The 17,772-nt window shown below is 38.7% G+C and overlaps 1 protein-coding gene across 1 annotated transcript; it reads right to left on the reverse strand.

The window, feature by feature from the left end:
* Positions 1 to 10,308: 10,308 nt before the first annotated feature.
* LOC107102627 (tripartite motif-containing protein 29-like) lies at positions 10,309 to 11,306 on the reverse strand. The gene is made up of 2 exons (XM_015402004.1): positions 10,461 to 11,306; positions 10,309 to 10,423 (listed from the first exon to the last, which is right to left on the reverse strand). The coding sequence occupies exons 1-2, from the start codon at positions 11,082 to 11,084 to the stop codon at positions 10,418 to 10,420; spliced, it is 630 nt and encodes a 209-aa protein (XP_015257490.1). The 5' UTR covers positions 11,085 to 11,306; the 3' UTR covers positions 10,309 to 10,417.
* Positions 11,307 to 17,772: the final 6,466 nt, after the last annotated feature.

A 17,772-nucleotide genomic window follows, 5' to 3' on the forward strand; every position in this document is an offset into this window, starting at 1 on the left:
ATGCCTAAATGCACTGAGTTGCCGCCATGTGATTGGCTGCTTAGAAATTAAGTGTTAACGAGCAGTTGGACAGGTGTACCTAATAAAGTGGCTGGTGAGTGTATACAGCTATAGTTGAGAAGCACGTGTAAGTGGTGTTGGATCCACAGGCACAGAATGTCAGAATCATAATACACAAATGCAGTCTGACTGCATACTGAACAAAATTACATGTCTTTTCTACCGAGATGGGTGTTGCTGCAGGCTCAGCCAGCAGCAAACACACTCCTGTGGGAGGTGACTTTTGGATGATAAGCGGATGCATCAGTCGGCCCAGCAGCAGCCTCAGGGGCACCCTATGGTAGAGAAAGATGCAACAAAAACACACACACACATATATATATATATGCATACAGTATATAATTCCTAAGTAGCCATTCCCTAACAAGTGCATGTGGAATCTCTTGTTTACTACTCCTGTAAGCCTAACCCTAACCTTCATAGATAACTACCTACTCTCCACACAGAACTGAAGCAGCCCAGTCAAATGATGCCAGTTATTAAAAAAGTTTTTGGAGACACTGCTAAGAAATGTCAATTTAATTGGCACGTTTACTTCGTTATGATGGTCGAGACATTCTAAATCCTAAACAAACTTTTCAGTTATGATCTATTAGACAGCACTTAGTTTCCATCTTGTCAAAAATGTAACCTGCAATTAGTTATTCAACATGAATATGTTAGTTTTATACATTTTATTTTTTAATTTTCTTTATTTGGTTTAAAATGTGCAAAATCTAATGTATTTACTTGTTTGGTAAAGGGTTTAATTTAGCATTATTACTTAAAGGATCCACCGGGAGGACTCGTGTGCTGTGATATGGTTCCCTGTGTCATTTTTTTCCTCCTTTTTTCCCCTTCTTTAAGGGGTAAAACAATCTGGTCTTTAAGCACATAGAGACCCATCCTACTAGGCACGTTCCAAGTCAGATGCATATCAATGCCCCACCTGTTGTTGCACATTTCAAAAAGACAAGTATAAACTTGTTTAAAATGAGTCTTAGTGTTTTGTTTTGCTTTCTTCCCATGAGCTGTTGTTAAGCGATTTAATGCTGCTGTAACATTGTAATAAATTAAATAACTTGGTGAATGTCCTTTGCTGTTGTGAACACATGCTCACTGGCTGTGTGTTAGGAAAGATTTAAGTTTGATTAAAGTTCAATTCATGGTCAAACAACACTGAAGAGTCCCCGCCCCCACCTCAGCCGAGGAGCGCTCAGAGGGTTACTGCCCTGTTTTCAAACTCGTGAGATGACTGGCTTTAGCGGATCAGATAATGGGCCCCGTTCCAGTTCTGGGTGTTGGGGCGGGAATCAGCGTGTGTGAGCTGTGATTGACACTCCATCAGACGCTCCTCTGGCTGTGATTGGTTGTTTTGACTCGTCCCGAATTACTCTTTCCAGATTGAAATACAGGCAGTATGCGGGACCAATTGAAGCAGTTTTTTTCACAGGTTACATATCACATGTACTGCTGTCTGGGCATAGGGACAGTTTTAGCCAATATGACAAAAAAGTGATTTTTAAAAACTTACAGACTACAGCTTTAAGGATCTGACCCACAATGCAGAGAACCACTCAGAGAGCAAGGCAAAGGTTTAACAGGTTTATTGTGGTCATGTTTGAGGCGGGTGGATCTGGAACTCAGAGAGCTGGTGAACAGGAACTATAAAGTCTGAAGAGGATATCACAATGATTAGTTCAGGGACCATGGGAATCTTGGATGCCATAAGAATAATGCTAGTCAGGGACTCACGTTGGGGGGGGGGGTTCTTCTCTCGCTTTGAATCTAGTCAGTGTGGGTTGATCTAGTGAAGAGGGGATTCAGAGAGTGGACAGGTAGACTTTTGTTTGACCCAGAGGAGTATGTGAGAGGACTGTCACCTGGAAATCCAGGAGGACTTGAACGGTACTTGTGGAGGTTAATCCCCTGCTCAGTGTGAGACTCAAACAATCCTTCCAGGGCAAGAAGGCCAAACATCCAGCTTGCAGGAAGACTTCCTGCCAAAACGCAAAGACAAAAAACAAGGTTAGACTCAGTAAAACAATACTCAGATTGGACTCAGCTAAATCGAGTGCAGGAGTGCAGGGAGGACCAACTAGGACAGAGCGCCACCTGGTGGTGGAGGGAGAGACAAACAAACAACAGACCACACAAACTGGATTCCTGACATTTTAACCCGTCCACCTTTCATTGTGCTACTCGGATACAATTCCTGATGCTATATAAATACTTAGATGGATATATAAATATCCATCCATATAAATACCCTGTGCAATAACCCTGTATAATAATCCTGCTATTAAAACAAAAACAAAACAAAAAAAAAACCCACTTCAGCTATCATATGTGGACGCACTGTATATACTGTATATGCCCAATTCACCTTTTTCTTCCTTTGGCACCTTCTTCTCTTTTAGACTATTTTAGCTGATGTAACAAGTACATTTCCCTACTGTGATATTGATAAAGTCAATAGGCATCCTTGTGTCTTCACTTGTATCAAACTGTCAACCCTCAGTCAACCCTGGATCCTACTCATCCCTCCCTGCCGGACTTCCATCAAAACCCAGTAAGTTCTGATCTCCAATCATCTACTATAGAGCTTGAAAAGTTCAGTTTAGGCATCATTTGTATAAACTGAAAATTTCAAGCATGGATGACTGATAATCTGTATAGATATATCAGATACCATGATTTGTTTCCTGGCAATCATCCCCATTCCTCATGTCTTCAGATTTCCAGTACATCAAGTTTCCTTGTCTCTCCTTAGATCAGTAAGCATCCCCCCCCCCCTAAAAAAAAAAACAGTTTCCTTGTAAATAAACCTTTTAACTTTCATCTGAGTCCCAAATTACTGTAACTGTTAAGAGGAACCTTTAAACACGTTTAAATTGCTGAAGAGTCAACGACAAAAGGTGAGCAAAAATCATTGTAGCCGTGTCACTGAAGAGGAGCATGTTTTTTTAAATCAATGACGTTGACACAATCAACTAGTTTTCTTTGAAATACTTTTAACCAGTCTTACTGCATTGTCTCTGCAAAGCACATTGAAATGACATGCGCTGTGAATTGGAAGTATACAAATAACCTGAACTGAATCAACTGTTCAGGCATGTGGGCCAGACATCGACTTAGAAATATTACAAATATTCAGTTGTTGGTTGATGACTTGTGTTGTGACGGTCACATGTATTTTGTCTTATGAAAACCTGCCTGCAGCAATAGTTAATATAAATGAGTCAATTCATTCATGTTATTTAAATTTTCACATGTCCAGAATTTTAAGTAAGGAGAAGGAATTGCAAAAACCTTTCAGTCCAATTTGTTGATCAGTCCAAAGTTATAAAGATTTTTAACATCTAATCCTGTCCAAAAGATCAAGCACTAAAACCACCTCTGCTTGTTATTGTGTAACATCCAACAGGTCCTTACTCTCACTGGTTTTCTATAGTGACAAGATAATTCTAGTGAGGAATCAAACATTCATGCTTTTGATGAAAGTGATAGCCTAATTGCAGCCTTTGAGCCATCTTATATTCAGCTTAGGCCCACACAATGCACATTTTCATTCTTTGTGTCAAGTGGCGGAGAGGTTTGACAGGAGCCAAAGGCAGAAACCGAAGCTGAGGTGGTTTCTTGCAAGATTTAACTGGACAAAAAGAGTAACCAAAGCAAAAATCCAAAAATATTGAAAAACATTAATACTCTCAACAATGGGGCAAAGAAATGATGACAAACCAGCAAAGAGTGACTGAACAGGAGGAGAATAAATGGGAGAGAGAAACAAGGACCAGGCTAATTAGCAGATTGGGAGCAGGTGTGAACAGAGGCTAGAAGGGAGCTAGGGGAAAGGAGACCGACACAAGAGGGCTAACAGGAAATATCAAAGAACTCAAATACAATCAAAAATAACTAGAACAAAAAAAATGGAAATAAGACCAATGAGAACTCAGAGATAAAACTTGAACAGAACCAAAACCATGACACTTTGGGCCGTGACATGACAATGTAAAAGAAAAATCATTCCTCACAACCCTGTCCTTACTGACCACAACAAGGTTTAGCAATAGCACATCATTATCAGATAATAAAATAACACATTTTTAAGAATCTGTCCCCTCATTTATCTGCTCTGTATCACAGAACAAAACCACAGAGGGGATCCATTGAAATCCTCCTAATAAATTGAATGTATTGATGGGATGCTACCTCACTACATGTTACATTAGACGACTTAGCCCCCCTGAGAAGGAAGAAATTACTTCATAGGAAGCTGGCACCCTAGTCAATTTGTATACAGCTGTGTCCTTTAAAGCAAAACGTTAGGAAATGTGAGCGAGAATAATGCTTTACATATGTAGAGTAATCCCAGAGTAATGTGTAGAGTAATCCCAGAGTAATGTGTAGAGTAATCCCATGCTCAATATGGAAAAAAACAAGCAAACAAATGGTTCACCGCTGTTTAACATGACCCTGCATAGAACAAAACATATTATTCTGCATTAATAGAGAATAAAATAATGGTTGATTTCTATTTTAGACTTGCCAAACTAATGAGTGATGCAGAACAACAAATTCATTCATTTGTTACTTCATGGCTGAATTCTAGAATTCTAGAAGTAGAATGGGAGGCAGATTTAAAGATATTTGTCTCCTCTCCTCTGGAACCAACTCTTACTTAAGCTAAGCCTATCTAAGGCTAGGCTTAAATTTTCTTTTCTTGATAAAACGTAAGATCTATTCATACGTAATGTCAAAAATTTCCCAGTTTTGTAAACTTTATGCCAGAAATTCACCTGGCCAGCAAAAGCAATTCTCACAGTGGGTGAATGTGCATGGCAGGTGAAATGCTCCACCACATCTGGTAAGGTGTCTGGGGTTTTGCTGTTTTCCTGGTGTGAGTGAGCTTCCTGTCACAGAGAAGATCTTTGCTGGTGGCTGGGCCGTCCGGTGTTGCTGCTGCTACTTAGAAACTATCAGCAGTTAAATCAGAAAACTTCTTTCAGATAAAACACAAACAACACATGTAAAATATCTATTCTACCTTTAGCCTTTATTAAGCATTTAAAGAAAGAGCTGAAACAATGTTTAATTGTTGGCTCATTGGAATGGAGGGGACAGGGGTTTGGTTCTGTTTTGGAGTCCAACTCTGTCCGGCTCATTTCATTCTGAGGAAACAAAGTCCTCCCATCCACAGATTTCGTTCTGTGGTCTTCAGTAGACTCTGTTAAAGAGATGATGTGTCAGGGGGAGTCGCTCCTGCTTACATCATTTACATTTGATCCATAACATACCATAACACAAGAATCATAAAAAATAATCCTAACAACTCCCTGAGAAGGCACAATTTTTTAGTCACCTTTAAACAAACACAAAGGAAAAACATCTTAAGCACTGCATCAAAAATCTCTAAACATCATTTAATCATAGAATTAACAATCAACAGACCACCTAATGGTGTAACTGTATTCAGGGATGAAAATAATCAGAATCAAAACTTCACGGACCTAATCTTGTCACTCAAGACCTCAGTTTCAGCATTTAACAACAATCTGGGGTTCATCTAATTAAATAAAGGCTGTTTTAGTTTCCTATGTGCGCCATGGACCATCAATATATCTTTTGTCTTTTCCTGGTTTGGGTAATAATGTAGTTTCATAATGTCAGGATTCCTGTCTATGTTTGTGTGTTTCTGTGTTTGTCTCCCTTCCTCAACCAGGCGCCCCCTGGTGGAAACACAACAAACACAGAAACACACAAACAAAGACAGGAATCCTGACACATAATTGGCATTAAATTCTTATTTTCGATACATTCTTTTAATGTTTTGAATAATAACTCTTTTAATTCCTCCCAGAAAAAATGTATGAAAATTGGAAGGCAAACCATCTTCACCAAGTGATTTGGCTACAGACATTTGTTTTACAGTAACATCAAATTCTTCTGTCGAAGTTCTTCTTTTTGGAGATCTAATTTCAGGATATTCTGTCCCCTGGTATAGCTTAATTTTTGAGCTATACCAGGGGACCTGCTGTGAATCTCTTAATTATAGAGGCCCTGGAATGTGAAAAATACTCTACTGCACTTATGACTGACATATCGAAGGCTTTTAATACTGTCAACAATGATACTCGGCTTAAGAGATTGTGTTCAGATTATTAATTAGGAAGAATGCAATGTGAAGATTTTCCTCCTGTTACAAAAGCACCCCTCAAGGCTCTGTCTTAAGTCCACTGGTGTTTTTTATTAATATAGCAATGATCTCTGTCATAATGTATTAGTTGCTTCATTTTTATGCAGATGACAGTGTCATCTACTGTTCTTCTACTGCTTTAGAACAAGCTTATACTTTTGTTTTATTTTAATTCAGAATATTAAATTTGCAAGTGGGCCGCTCAGTGGACCAGCGGATATCAGTGTTGCCTTGCAGGAAGAAGGTTCTGGGTTTGATTCCCAGCCCGGGGTCTTTCGCTGAGCATTGTGGGTTTTCTCTGGGTTCCTGCCACAGTCCAAAAACATGACTGTTAGGTTAATTGGCTTCTCTAAATTTTCCTTAGGTGTGAGTGTGTATAAATGGTTTTCCTGTTTTTCTCTTTGTTGCCCTGCAATAGACAGCTGGAGATAGGCACCAGCACCCCTCACGACCCTGCTTGGGATAAGCGTGATGGAAAATGGATGGATGGATTTGCAATGTGGAAATAAAAGTCTATCCTCTCCCTTATCAAAACTCCCCTAGATGTTATGGACCCAGAACTGCTGGCTCGCCCACCACCCTACCCACAAACACCTGTCGATGCGTTCAGAAGTGTAGCACCGGTTGATAAACTTCCATCATATCAAGGACGAGGGCCTCTGGACAGCGTTCATGGACAAATTGCACAAACTCAGACACACACACACACACACACACACACACACACACACACACACACACACACACACCCCCCACACACACACAGAGACACACTTTTCGGCAGGAAGTCATCCTGCAAACTGGAATTTTGGCCTTCTCCCCCTGGAAGGATTGTTTTGAGCTTCACACTGAGCAGGGGATTAATCTCCACATGACCCGTTCAAGTCCTACTGGAAATCCAAGTGGCAGTCCGCTCCATTACTCCTCAAGGAACCAACCAAACCAAGAACCTGTCCACCCTCCAACGAGCCCCCCAATCTCTGTATAAACCCACACCGACTGGATTCTGTGAAGAGAACATTTTTCTGCTAATGTGAGTCCCATTTATCTGTTTTTTACAAGACATTGTTGAAAGTTCCCACGGATCCCTAACTAACCTCTGAACTTCCCTTCTCACTTCCAGTTCCGGTTCACCAGCTCTCTGAGTTACCCTGGATCAACCTTATTGATTATTTTAATAAACCTGTTAAACTTTTACTCTGGTTCTCTGAGTGGTTTCCTGCAAGTGGGTCAGATCTCTTAAAAACATCATGACACAAATACAACATAGACAAACATGTGACACCCAAGCCTCCAATGTAACCCTCTGTGAAATGTTTCTTATGTTTTTATCTGTTTTTCTTGTGCTGAGCTATTTTTTTGATGTCTTAAACTGTACCCTGTCAAGAATAAAGTGTGAAATATGCATTTTTTCCCTCTCCCTACCTACATTTGGCTCCTATCTTTCCACAGAGATAAAGGCAGTGCCCAAAGGAAAACACCTCATGGTAGGGTCCTTGGCAGCCAAAAGACTGCCCCTAACGGCATCATTCCTTGGCACCCATGGCCTCAGTCAGGTGTTCCTCTTCCCCCCAATGTATGTGATGCATGAGATAAATAGTTCGTACTGAAACTGCATTGTAATCTTGCTTACAATAAAAATTGTAGTTGACAGTAACAATTGATAGACTGATTGATTTTTTTTTACAGTCTGCCTTGGATATTGTGCATTCTTGTTGGAATCAGCTCTGAGGGTTCAGAGATTCAATTAGTGTCTACTTGCAGGTACTTGGTTATTATAATTGAACAAAGCCTTTCTTTTAATTCATACATCAAGGGTCTAGTTAGAAAGTAGAAACTAAAATAGTTTTTTTTTTCTGTAGGAGAAAATCTTGTTTTTCTTTTCTGTCAAGAAAATATCTTATTTCTGCGACTCTTTTTTTGTGTTTGTTTTAACCTGTGTTGGATTAGGGTGATATGCTTTTTATGAAGACACCTTGACCTTAAGACCTTAAAAGAATTGTAAAGGTTGTACCATGGTGCAATGCATTTGATTAGCAATTACTCCATTGTACCCTGCATGACGTTGCCAGGTATCCATCTGTATGTCCATACGCTCCTAGCTGTTTTACGTTTGTTTATTAATGTATTACTGGGCTTCTTCTACTTTACCTCTGTACTTGCCTCTGTAAAAAAAAAGCAATATGGCTTTCGTTCTCAACAAACCCTAGTCAGAGAAAGTCAGAGAAACTGACTGTGATTTAAACTTTAAATTAAGAAATTAAAGTCATTTCAATAGAAACAGAAATGAACATGAACATTACTTAGCGATTAAAATTAAAACACTACAATTTGTGAAAAATGAGGCTTAAGACAGTTCAGTCCAGATAACAGATTACTTTATTTACCACTAAAAATCATTTTCCCTTTACACAGTAAATACCGAACCCATTCTCAATTTTACCTTGAGAAATACTCAATTTCTATGGCTGAAACTGTGCTGAAGACCACAGTTTCAGCATTTAACTTCAATCTGGGGTTAATCTAATTAAATTAAGGCTGTTTTAGTTTCCTATGTGAGCCATGGATCATCAATATATCTTTTATCTTTAATCTTTTATCTTATCTATTCTTTTCCTGGTTTGGGTAATAATGTAGTTTCATAGTTGGCATTACATTCTTATTTTCAATTCATTCTTCTAAGGTATTAAATAATAGCTCTTTAAATTCATCCAAGGAAAAAAAAAGTATGAAAATTGAAAGTCAAACCATCTTGACCAAGTGATTTGGCTACTGACATTTGTTTTAGAGCAACATCAGATTGTTCTGTCTGTAATCCAGAGTCCCTTAATGTTTAGAATGTGAAGTAAATTCTAGGAATGTTGTGTTTAATACTTTCCAAAAAAGATATTAAACCTGTGATGAGAGTAGACTGAGTTCATAGAGAGGGCTTTCTGATTTCTTTTTGAAGATCCAATTTTAGGAAAACCCATTCTCAAGTTTAATTTATACTCAATTTCTGTGGGCTAACCCTGACCTTTAACCTAAGCCTAATTACCAACATATACCCAACCCTAAACCTAAGCTAAACTCTAGTCACACTTTGCTCATAACCTACACCCTAAGGCAAGAAACCCTCTTAATGACCCTAAAATGTGGCATATTTAGGATAATATCCCCCACAAAGTTGAAAAAAACATGGCTACACATTTGGGGAAAATATTCCCATGTCATATAAAAATGAAGAAAAACTTTTTTGGCTTCTGAAACACACAGACACAGTGTGTTACATAAAAAATAAATATACAAAACAGAACAACAGAGCAGAGAAACAGAAAAATAAATCCTGATTAACAACCAGAAAGAAAAAAAAGAACTATTAAAGTTCACAGAACTCTGCATTAGAGAATAACTCAACATAAAGTCCAGCATGCAGCGGCAGAGTGAATGTGGTCTGGACTCTGTGGAGGAGAGTCATGGTTTCAGAGACGCTGTAGAAGGACAGAATACCTGCTGAGTGATCCAGGTACACTCCTATCCTGGAGGTATGAGGAGTTGAGATAGAGGTCCAAATGTTGTCATGACCAAATTTAGAAACATCATAGGAACATTCTAATGCCCAAGATTTGTTATTATATCCAAATCTACTCTCATTACCCCATTTTGCTCTGGTGATATTCTTGTACGCAACTGCTAGACGAACTCTTCCTTTCCACTCCACCTCCCAGTAGCAACGTCCAGCCAGACTTTCTGTACTCAGAACCTGAGAATAAGTAGTAAATCTGTCCGGGTGAGTAGAATAAGACTGATGTTGATCAGTCACTGTCACCTTCCTGTTCCTCTCAGATAGCAGCAGTAGTGTGTGTGCTGTGTTTTGATCCAATGTAATTGTGTGTGAATATTTAAGGAATTCAAATCTGCTCGTGGGTTCTACTTCTTGGAGTAAAAAATGCATCTCAGCTAGTGTCAGATGATTGACACTTGGTTCTCGCGAACATGTGGACATGTGGGAGGCATTTGTCAATGTGTCTCTCATAATGTCCTGTAGTTTATCTCTGAGCTCTGACACAGCTGCTGTCACATCCTCAAAGTTTCTCAGAGGACGGATATTGATGCTGGATGAGTGTGTAGACTCACTGAGTGCTGACAGTGAGGGGTAGCTGTGGAGAAACTGGTTGTGATCCTCTGTGTTTAAGAGCTGCTTCAGCTCAGCTTCTTTCTTCTTCAGCTCAGTGATCTCCTGCTCCAGCTTCTCCTGAAGCTCTTTGACTCGACTCACTTCAGTTTCCTGCTGGGATCTGATCTTCTTCTTAATTTTAGTGCGTCTTTTCTTGATCAGGCGGATCAGCTCAGTGAAGATCTTCTCACTGTCCTCCACTGTTTTATCAGCAGAGTGATTGATGGCCTCCACCTCCTGTTGAAGCAGCTTCACATCTTTCTCTCTGTCCTGGATTCCCTGCCGGATTCTTCCTCGTCTCTCCTCCAGCTCTCTCTGCCTCTCAGTCCTTTCTTCTTTAGCTGACACTGTGTCATGGTCTTTATGTTCATCCAAACAGCAGAGATAACAGATACACTTCTGATCAGTACGACAAAATACCTTCATCACCTTAACATGATCAGAGCAGATGTTCACCTGGAGGTTCTTGGAGGGCTCCACCAGCTTGTGTTTCTTAAATGTAGCTGAATCATAATGAGGCTGAAGGTGTTTCTCACAGTAAGAGGCCAGACAGACTAAACAGGAATTGATAGCTTTCAGTTTTCTTCCAGTGCAGAAATCACAGGCCACATCTTCAGGTCCAGCAAAGCAGTGATCAGCAGGAGCAGCTTGGAGTCCAGTCTTCATTAGACGCCTTACTAGAGCAGTGAACATGTTCTTCTTCAGATGAGGCCTCCGTATAAACGTTTTCCTGTAGCGAGAGCTGTTGATTCCTTTATAATCCTCTGTAACCTGGTGTCTTTTTATATCTTGTATTCAGTATCTATGTCCGCAGGATGCAGTTACCAGATTCTTTAGCAGATAGATCTCGTGATAGATCGAAAAGCAGACATTTCTAAGTCCAGCTGGTTTGGCTCCCTTTCTTCTGTCAGTTGCAACAACTGTGTAAGTGCACTTTTTGAACAAAGAAACAGGTTTTTGGTTCTGATCTACATATGACACATCAGCATAGAAAGGTGGGTGGAACCACCTTTACCAGGTGGTCCCACCCAGCCTTTAGTCTTTGATTCCTGGAAGAGGAGTGTTCTTAAGTAAAAAAAAAAGACATTTTTACTGTCTTTACAACGGTTTCATGTTCAGAACAACTGATTGTGTAACCAAATCTCTAAAATCTAATTTCTGCACAATATCAAATCATGAAATAAGAGTCAATGCCACTGCAGAAACTAAATGTGTTTGGTTGCACAGGGAAAACTCTTACCTGTTTCCTAACTGCACTGTAATGGCAGCACAACACAAAGATGAGTTTGCTTCATGCTACTGGCCTCAGTAGTAGATGGTGAGGTGGTAGATCTACAGGAAACATTGGATACTGAAATACAGAATGCAACATGGCATATTAAATAGAATTGGGACACATTTGGTCCATCATATCCTGAGGTGTATGTGCAGATTGAACCTTTTTAAATAACATTTTACAAGAAAATAGCAAAACTAAAAATGACATTCTGACATTAGAAATGACATCCGAAAATCTGACTTTTTGCAAATTGTTGACATTTATACAAAGTAATGTCTCTAGATTGCAAATACCACCACAGATTTACTACAATAGTATTTATAGAGCATTTAAAATTGTATATTACTAAACTGATTTTTCAACATTTCAATAGTTTTCAGTAGTTCTATTAATCTAAATTTTTAAAAGGTTCAGTAATTTAAGTTAAACTTAACTTCAGCTGTAATTGCTGCTGACACTATTGATGCTGGATTCATGTAGTTATGGGTCAAATATCAGTTTAAAGCACTTTTTAGTTATGTTTAGGAAAGTCATATACAAATTAAAAATACTGGATTTCAAGGGATTAATTTGAACATCACTTATGGTTTAAATAAAAATCTTTTTGTCCCACTCCTGCGTTTGTCTAGTTCCGATCAGCTATAATGAAACAAAATATATGTTAAGAGATAATATATTCATATCATTTATATTTGGTATGCACAAAAACTGGAGAAATTAATGCAAACCTTTTTAATAACCACTGACACAGACAAAAACTTATAATATTCTAAATTCTCTGAGTTATAATTTGTTTCCGTTTTTAAAGTCAAGGAGCATTGAACATAATGTTTTTTAATGAGCTGGAGCTTTTATGGCTTAAAAGTTATCATAAAGCTAAACCAATTTAGCTACATAAATAACACAAAAAAAATTAACAAAATGAGGATTAAAAAAGTAAATATGATGTAAACTTTAAGCTTTTTTATGTTTAGATCAAAATATGTAGGGATCTGTGTGCTGAGATGCATAAAATGCATATAAGTCATCAAAGTGCACTTTGATTCACATTGTGTATTGCTTTATTTACAGACTAACTTAGTTTTATAAACAAAGCAAAGAGGACAGGATACTTGTTGGTCACCATATGAAGCTTAGTTACACATTTCTTCCTTTTTATTGCATTTTAAAAAGCCAAACTATAATTTTAATTCAAAGTCTTCAGCATGGTTAGACTGAGTTGTGGAACTTCTCTGCATTTCTTTCACCAGGTTGGTGGTGCCCTCTAGTGATGAAGAAGAGTTTGTTAACATGAAACCTAATCTGCAGTAGAGAAGCAGCACTAAGTGACAGGAACAGACTGTCTGGATGTGATCTCTTCATCCTCTGACATAGGAGCTGCCTCAGAGCTCGTCTGCCTGGCTGTGTGTTTCCTGGACCGGGCTGACTTTTACAATTGCCTTTTGTATCTCTGCTTCCGTCTCCTTGAACCCCAGTCGGCCTCGATCCCCAGATGGCCGCTCACACTGAGCCTGGTTCTGCTGGTTCCTCTCCACTGTCGCTACAAGCATGCTTAGTGTGAGGGATTGCGTCCGACTCAATGAGTCGATGCAATCAACTGGTTTTCCTTAGCTCTGACTCAATTCGCCTGTATGATGTGGTGAACTGTACTATGGCACTATATTAATAAACTGAATTGAATTGACTTTTACCTTTGGAAAATATATTCTTTATATTCAAAAAATGTTATCATAATAATAGAAAACTGTAAGATGATGTTTATTCATAGATACTTTTGTTTTTCTAAAATGAAATTGCTTTTTAAAAAGTCAAATATGCTGCAAAAATATTCAAAAGAAACTTAAAATCCATTCGGAAGCTACAGTCCTTGATGTTTTGTGTCTTTTTAGAGGTTTAGAAAATGTTCACTGTTTATCCTTTTTATTGTGACAGTATAACAGACTTTTATAGTGAGATGTCTAAAGACAATCAGACGTCAGGATAAAACAGGAGCAGAGCTGCAACAAGTTACAAAAAGCCATGGACTTCACAGTAATTACTTGTGGGGGGGAATTGTGTAATAGATTATCATAAAAAAAAATAATTTAGATTCTTTTAAGTACACACATGTCAAACCTCTCCCCTGATTTATGTCAGTGCATAGACTGCTCTTCCTGCTCCTGTGTGCAATCACACAGGTGAATCTCATATACTAATCACATGACCAGCATAAGAGCAGTTACTTAACCCCTGAGTGTTTACCTGTCATGGAAACATTTATCCTAAATGTCTGCTCACCAAAGGTAGGTCAAGAACTGAAACACTTTGACTTATTCTTCACTAGCTCTCTGGAAATATGCTATGCTCACTACTTTGTGATTAACTCTGTGACTGTCATACCGTCACCTGTTTTAAGGTGGGTAGCATGTGTGGAAAAGGTTCTGTTAACGTCCCATTACATAATCAGCCAATAAACCTTTTAGATGAGTTTATTCATCTGTTTTCTCAGTAGAGGATGATGCTGATGCTGTTGCACAATATAATGCAGAAAAATATCAAATGAAATGAACTATATACATTTCCTTTTACATGTTTAATGATTTAAAGTATATCCTTCCCTGTGTTTCCTGAACCTTTGCAGATAAATGTATTACTCTTATTTATTAGAACATTTAAACTAGGAAAGTGTGATAAAGTGGAAATGTTCCCTCATGAAGGGTGCAGTAGTAGACTGCCTGAACAGTCACAAGAAAGAGGTATCAATCTGAATCAGGTGATACAAAAACAATTAAATCTAGAATGATCTGATCAAGACTTTGGCCCGTGTAAGCAGTGATCAAAGTACTAATTGGTCGTTAGGTTGATGGTCACTTTTGTATGACAACATAGTTTCAATTGTCATTGTTGAACTGGGCTGACTATGACAAGGTACTCCTTTATAAGGCTGTTTATCTGTAACTCTTCAGATCCAGGAGGTGTCTTTAAGAAGAAGACGTCCAGAGGTCTTCATCCTGATCTCAGAGCTTGAAGCTGGGTGAAACCAACATCTGCTGAAGGTAAAAGCTGATCGGTTGCAGCCTGTGTGCACAGACAGGTGACTGTAGATCAGAGCTTAAATTCTTCTTTTTTTTTTTTTTTTTTTTTTTAGGAAGAGAATTTTACAGTCTCTGACTGAGGGGAGAAATGGAGCAAAATCATCTGGACCAGGAAACCTTCTCCTGTCCAATCTGCCTGGATCTACTAAAGGATCCGGTGACCACTTCCTGCGGACACAGCTACTGTAAGAATTGCATAAATGAACACTGGGATGAAGAGGATCAGAAGGGAATCCACAGCTGCCCTCAGTGCATGAAAACCTTTATACCGAGACCTGATCTGCAGAAGAACACCATGTTAGCAGCTTTAATAGAGCAGCTGAAGAAGACTGGACTCCAAGCTCCTCCTGCTGATCACTGCTATGCTGGACCTGAAGATGTGGGCTGTGATTTCAGCACTAGAAGCAAAACGAAAGCAACAAAGTCCTGTTTAGACAGTAAGGCCTCTTACGGTGAGAAACACCTTGAGCCTCGATATGATACGGCTACATTTAAGGGTCTATGTGAAATCACAATGGATCCAAACACGCTAAACAATTTTCTGTTTCTGTCAGAGGAGAACAGGAAGGTGACTGTGACAGGTTACCAGTGTTACTCTAATCATCCAGACAGATTCAGTTATTGGCGCCAGGTTCTCTGTAGAGAAAGTCTAACTGGACGTCATTACTGGGAGGTGGAGTGGAGAGGGATGGGAGTTTATGTAGCAGTCGCATACAAGAGTATTGGGAGAGCAGGAAGTGGGAATGAATGCAGATTTGGATGTAATGACAAATCTTGGGCATTAGAATGTTTTGAAAAACGTAATAGTTTTGTGCACAACAACATCTGGACCCCCATCTCGGCTACCACTTCCCCCAGAATAGGAGTGTACCTGGATCACTCGGCAGGTATTTTATGTTTCTACAGCGTCTCTGAAACCATGACTCTCCTCCACAGAGTCCAGACCACATTCACCGAGCCGCTACATGCTGGACTTTATCTTGAGTTGTTAACTGATGCAGAGTTCTGTGAACCCCAATAGATTTTCTCTTTTTATGCTGATTATTGGGTTCATTGTTCTAATGGCTCTACTGCTTTAGTTTTCAAATAGTTCTGTTTTCTAGTAGCCATAAATTATTTCACTGCTGATTGTTTCTTGTATGAATCTAATGAGCTCTAATTGTTCTGCTTTTTCTTCTTTGAATAAAGTGTACTAATGAAATAAGCTGAACCTGCTTCGGTTTCCTTTCTTGTTATACAAAGAAGAAATGGAAAATGACAACTTGGAACTGATGCTGTTATCTTCTATCTTCCTTTGGTTTTAGGTGTTAGCTGCTGTTTCTCTTTATAAAAGATCTCCATTTGGAGACATATGGAAAAATTAAAATTTATTACAACAAATTATGAGTTTGTCTTAAGTGCAGGAACCTCTTTTAGTGTGCCTCATTTGATACTCCCTCCAAAAGTTAAAAACAATCTACTGGACTTTGTTTCCAAGTTTGAAGACGTTTCAAATCCCGACCAGGAAGCTTTTTTTTTCAATTCAAAATGTCAGGAATAGCGTGGAGTTGGAAGATTTATACGGTTGCCGAACAAAGCCTTGTTTTTGTGTTTGAAAACATGCAAATTGGAACAGATGAACAGGTCCACCCCTTTGAAATGGTTTCAGATAAAATGCCTAATTGCATTACAGGCTTCTTTTGATGGCCTGTATTGCCCCACTGAGAGGTTGGTTGTTATAGGGGATTGTTGGCCTGGGTGAATAGATGAGGTCCTCCGGGCTGTGATTGTTACTGGAAGGGATTAACCCCATTGCTGCATTGTAGGTTTTTGAAAGCTGAAATCTGAGCCAACCTCCATCTGTTTGAGTTTTTTTTCTTATAGATGGCTTCCTTCACCCCCCTCTTCTAGCTTCCTGGATGGGAAGTGAAACATCTTCAAACTTGGAAACAAAATCCAGTGGAACTGCTTAATCTTTTTTTTTGGAATGACTGACAATCTTCACCTCATTTGATACTGAAGTCGGTCAGATGTTTGGTTTTACCTTCAAGAACACACTCTGATTACATTACTACTACAAAGAGATCCCAGAGGGAGAGAGAGCATGTATTAAATGGATCTGTTCAGTTTAAATTTAAATAAATGCAATATTTACCCTTTTAAAGATGGAAATTTATTCTGTGAGGGGAGATAAAGGATTGTAAACCCATTCTAATGTGTTACTGGTTTCTTCTTTTGGTAATGATAAAGTTTGAAAAGTCAATGAGTGCAAAATTCAAAGCCTCCTGAAAATAATATGAAGGGAGACTCCCCCTACATTACATATTTAATATAGTAAACTTACTAATGCAACTCTTCTGCTTCAAGCTTCTTGGAGAATTTAGACATAGCTGTAACAACTGAGAAAACCTGTTGACAAGTTTAGACATTTTTCTTCACATTTGATCATGGTGTTTAATTTATCTCAATATAGCCTAAATCAATCTAAAGCTATTCAGAATCTGTGTTACTTTTAGCAGCCCAGACTGTGGAGACAGTTATGAAATTACAATTCCCAGATTTGAAGAAGTAAAACCAGTTTTTTCCAGTTCTGGTTTGGAACACATTCTGTTGAATTCAGATCTTGTCCCATTGTGGATTTGAACTCAACACAAGTCTTCTTGTTAGGATGAGGAACTTTAGAATAAAGCTCTCATGTTGCTTCATTGTTTAGCTCCACTGTTGGTGGTAGTGTCTGAATCCAGGTACAGAAGGGAAAAAAGCCTGCCTTATTTTGCTACATCTTGTCAGCTTAACCAGATGATTAGCTTCTCAGAATATTAGTCTGGGTTTTATGTTTGGAACTGATCTCTGTACAGGCTTTTTACTCTCTGAACCTGGATTATCCACCTCTGGCTGTGATTAAAGCTTCTTGTTTCTACAGTGCCTGGCGAGAGTATTCAAGCTCCTGGAACTTTTCAACCATTTCAGGCTTTAAACAAAGATATAAAATTATGATTTCTTTTTTTGTGAAGAATCAACAAGTGGGACACAATCCAGAAGTGGAATA

The sequence above is a fragment of the Cyprinodon variegatus genome, unplaced genomic scaffold (assembly GCF_000732505.1).
Source record: "Cyprinodon variegatus isolate N-32 unplaced genomic scaffold, C_variegatus-1.0 Scaffold1284, whole genome shotgun sequence".
Classification (NCBI taxonomy): Eukaryota; Metazoa; Chordata; class Actinopteri; order Cyprinodontiformes; family Cyprinodontidae; genus Cyprinodon; species Cyprinodon variegatus.

Excerpts from the sequence above, each read along its gene's own strand:
- LOC107102627 (XM_015402004.1), bottom strand. The coding sequence starts at position 11,084 with ATGTTCACTGCTCTAGTAAGGCGTCTAATGAAGACTGGACTCCAAGCT.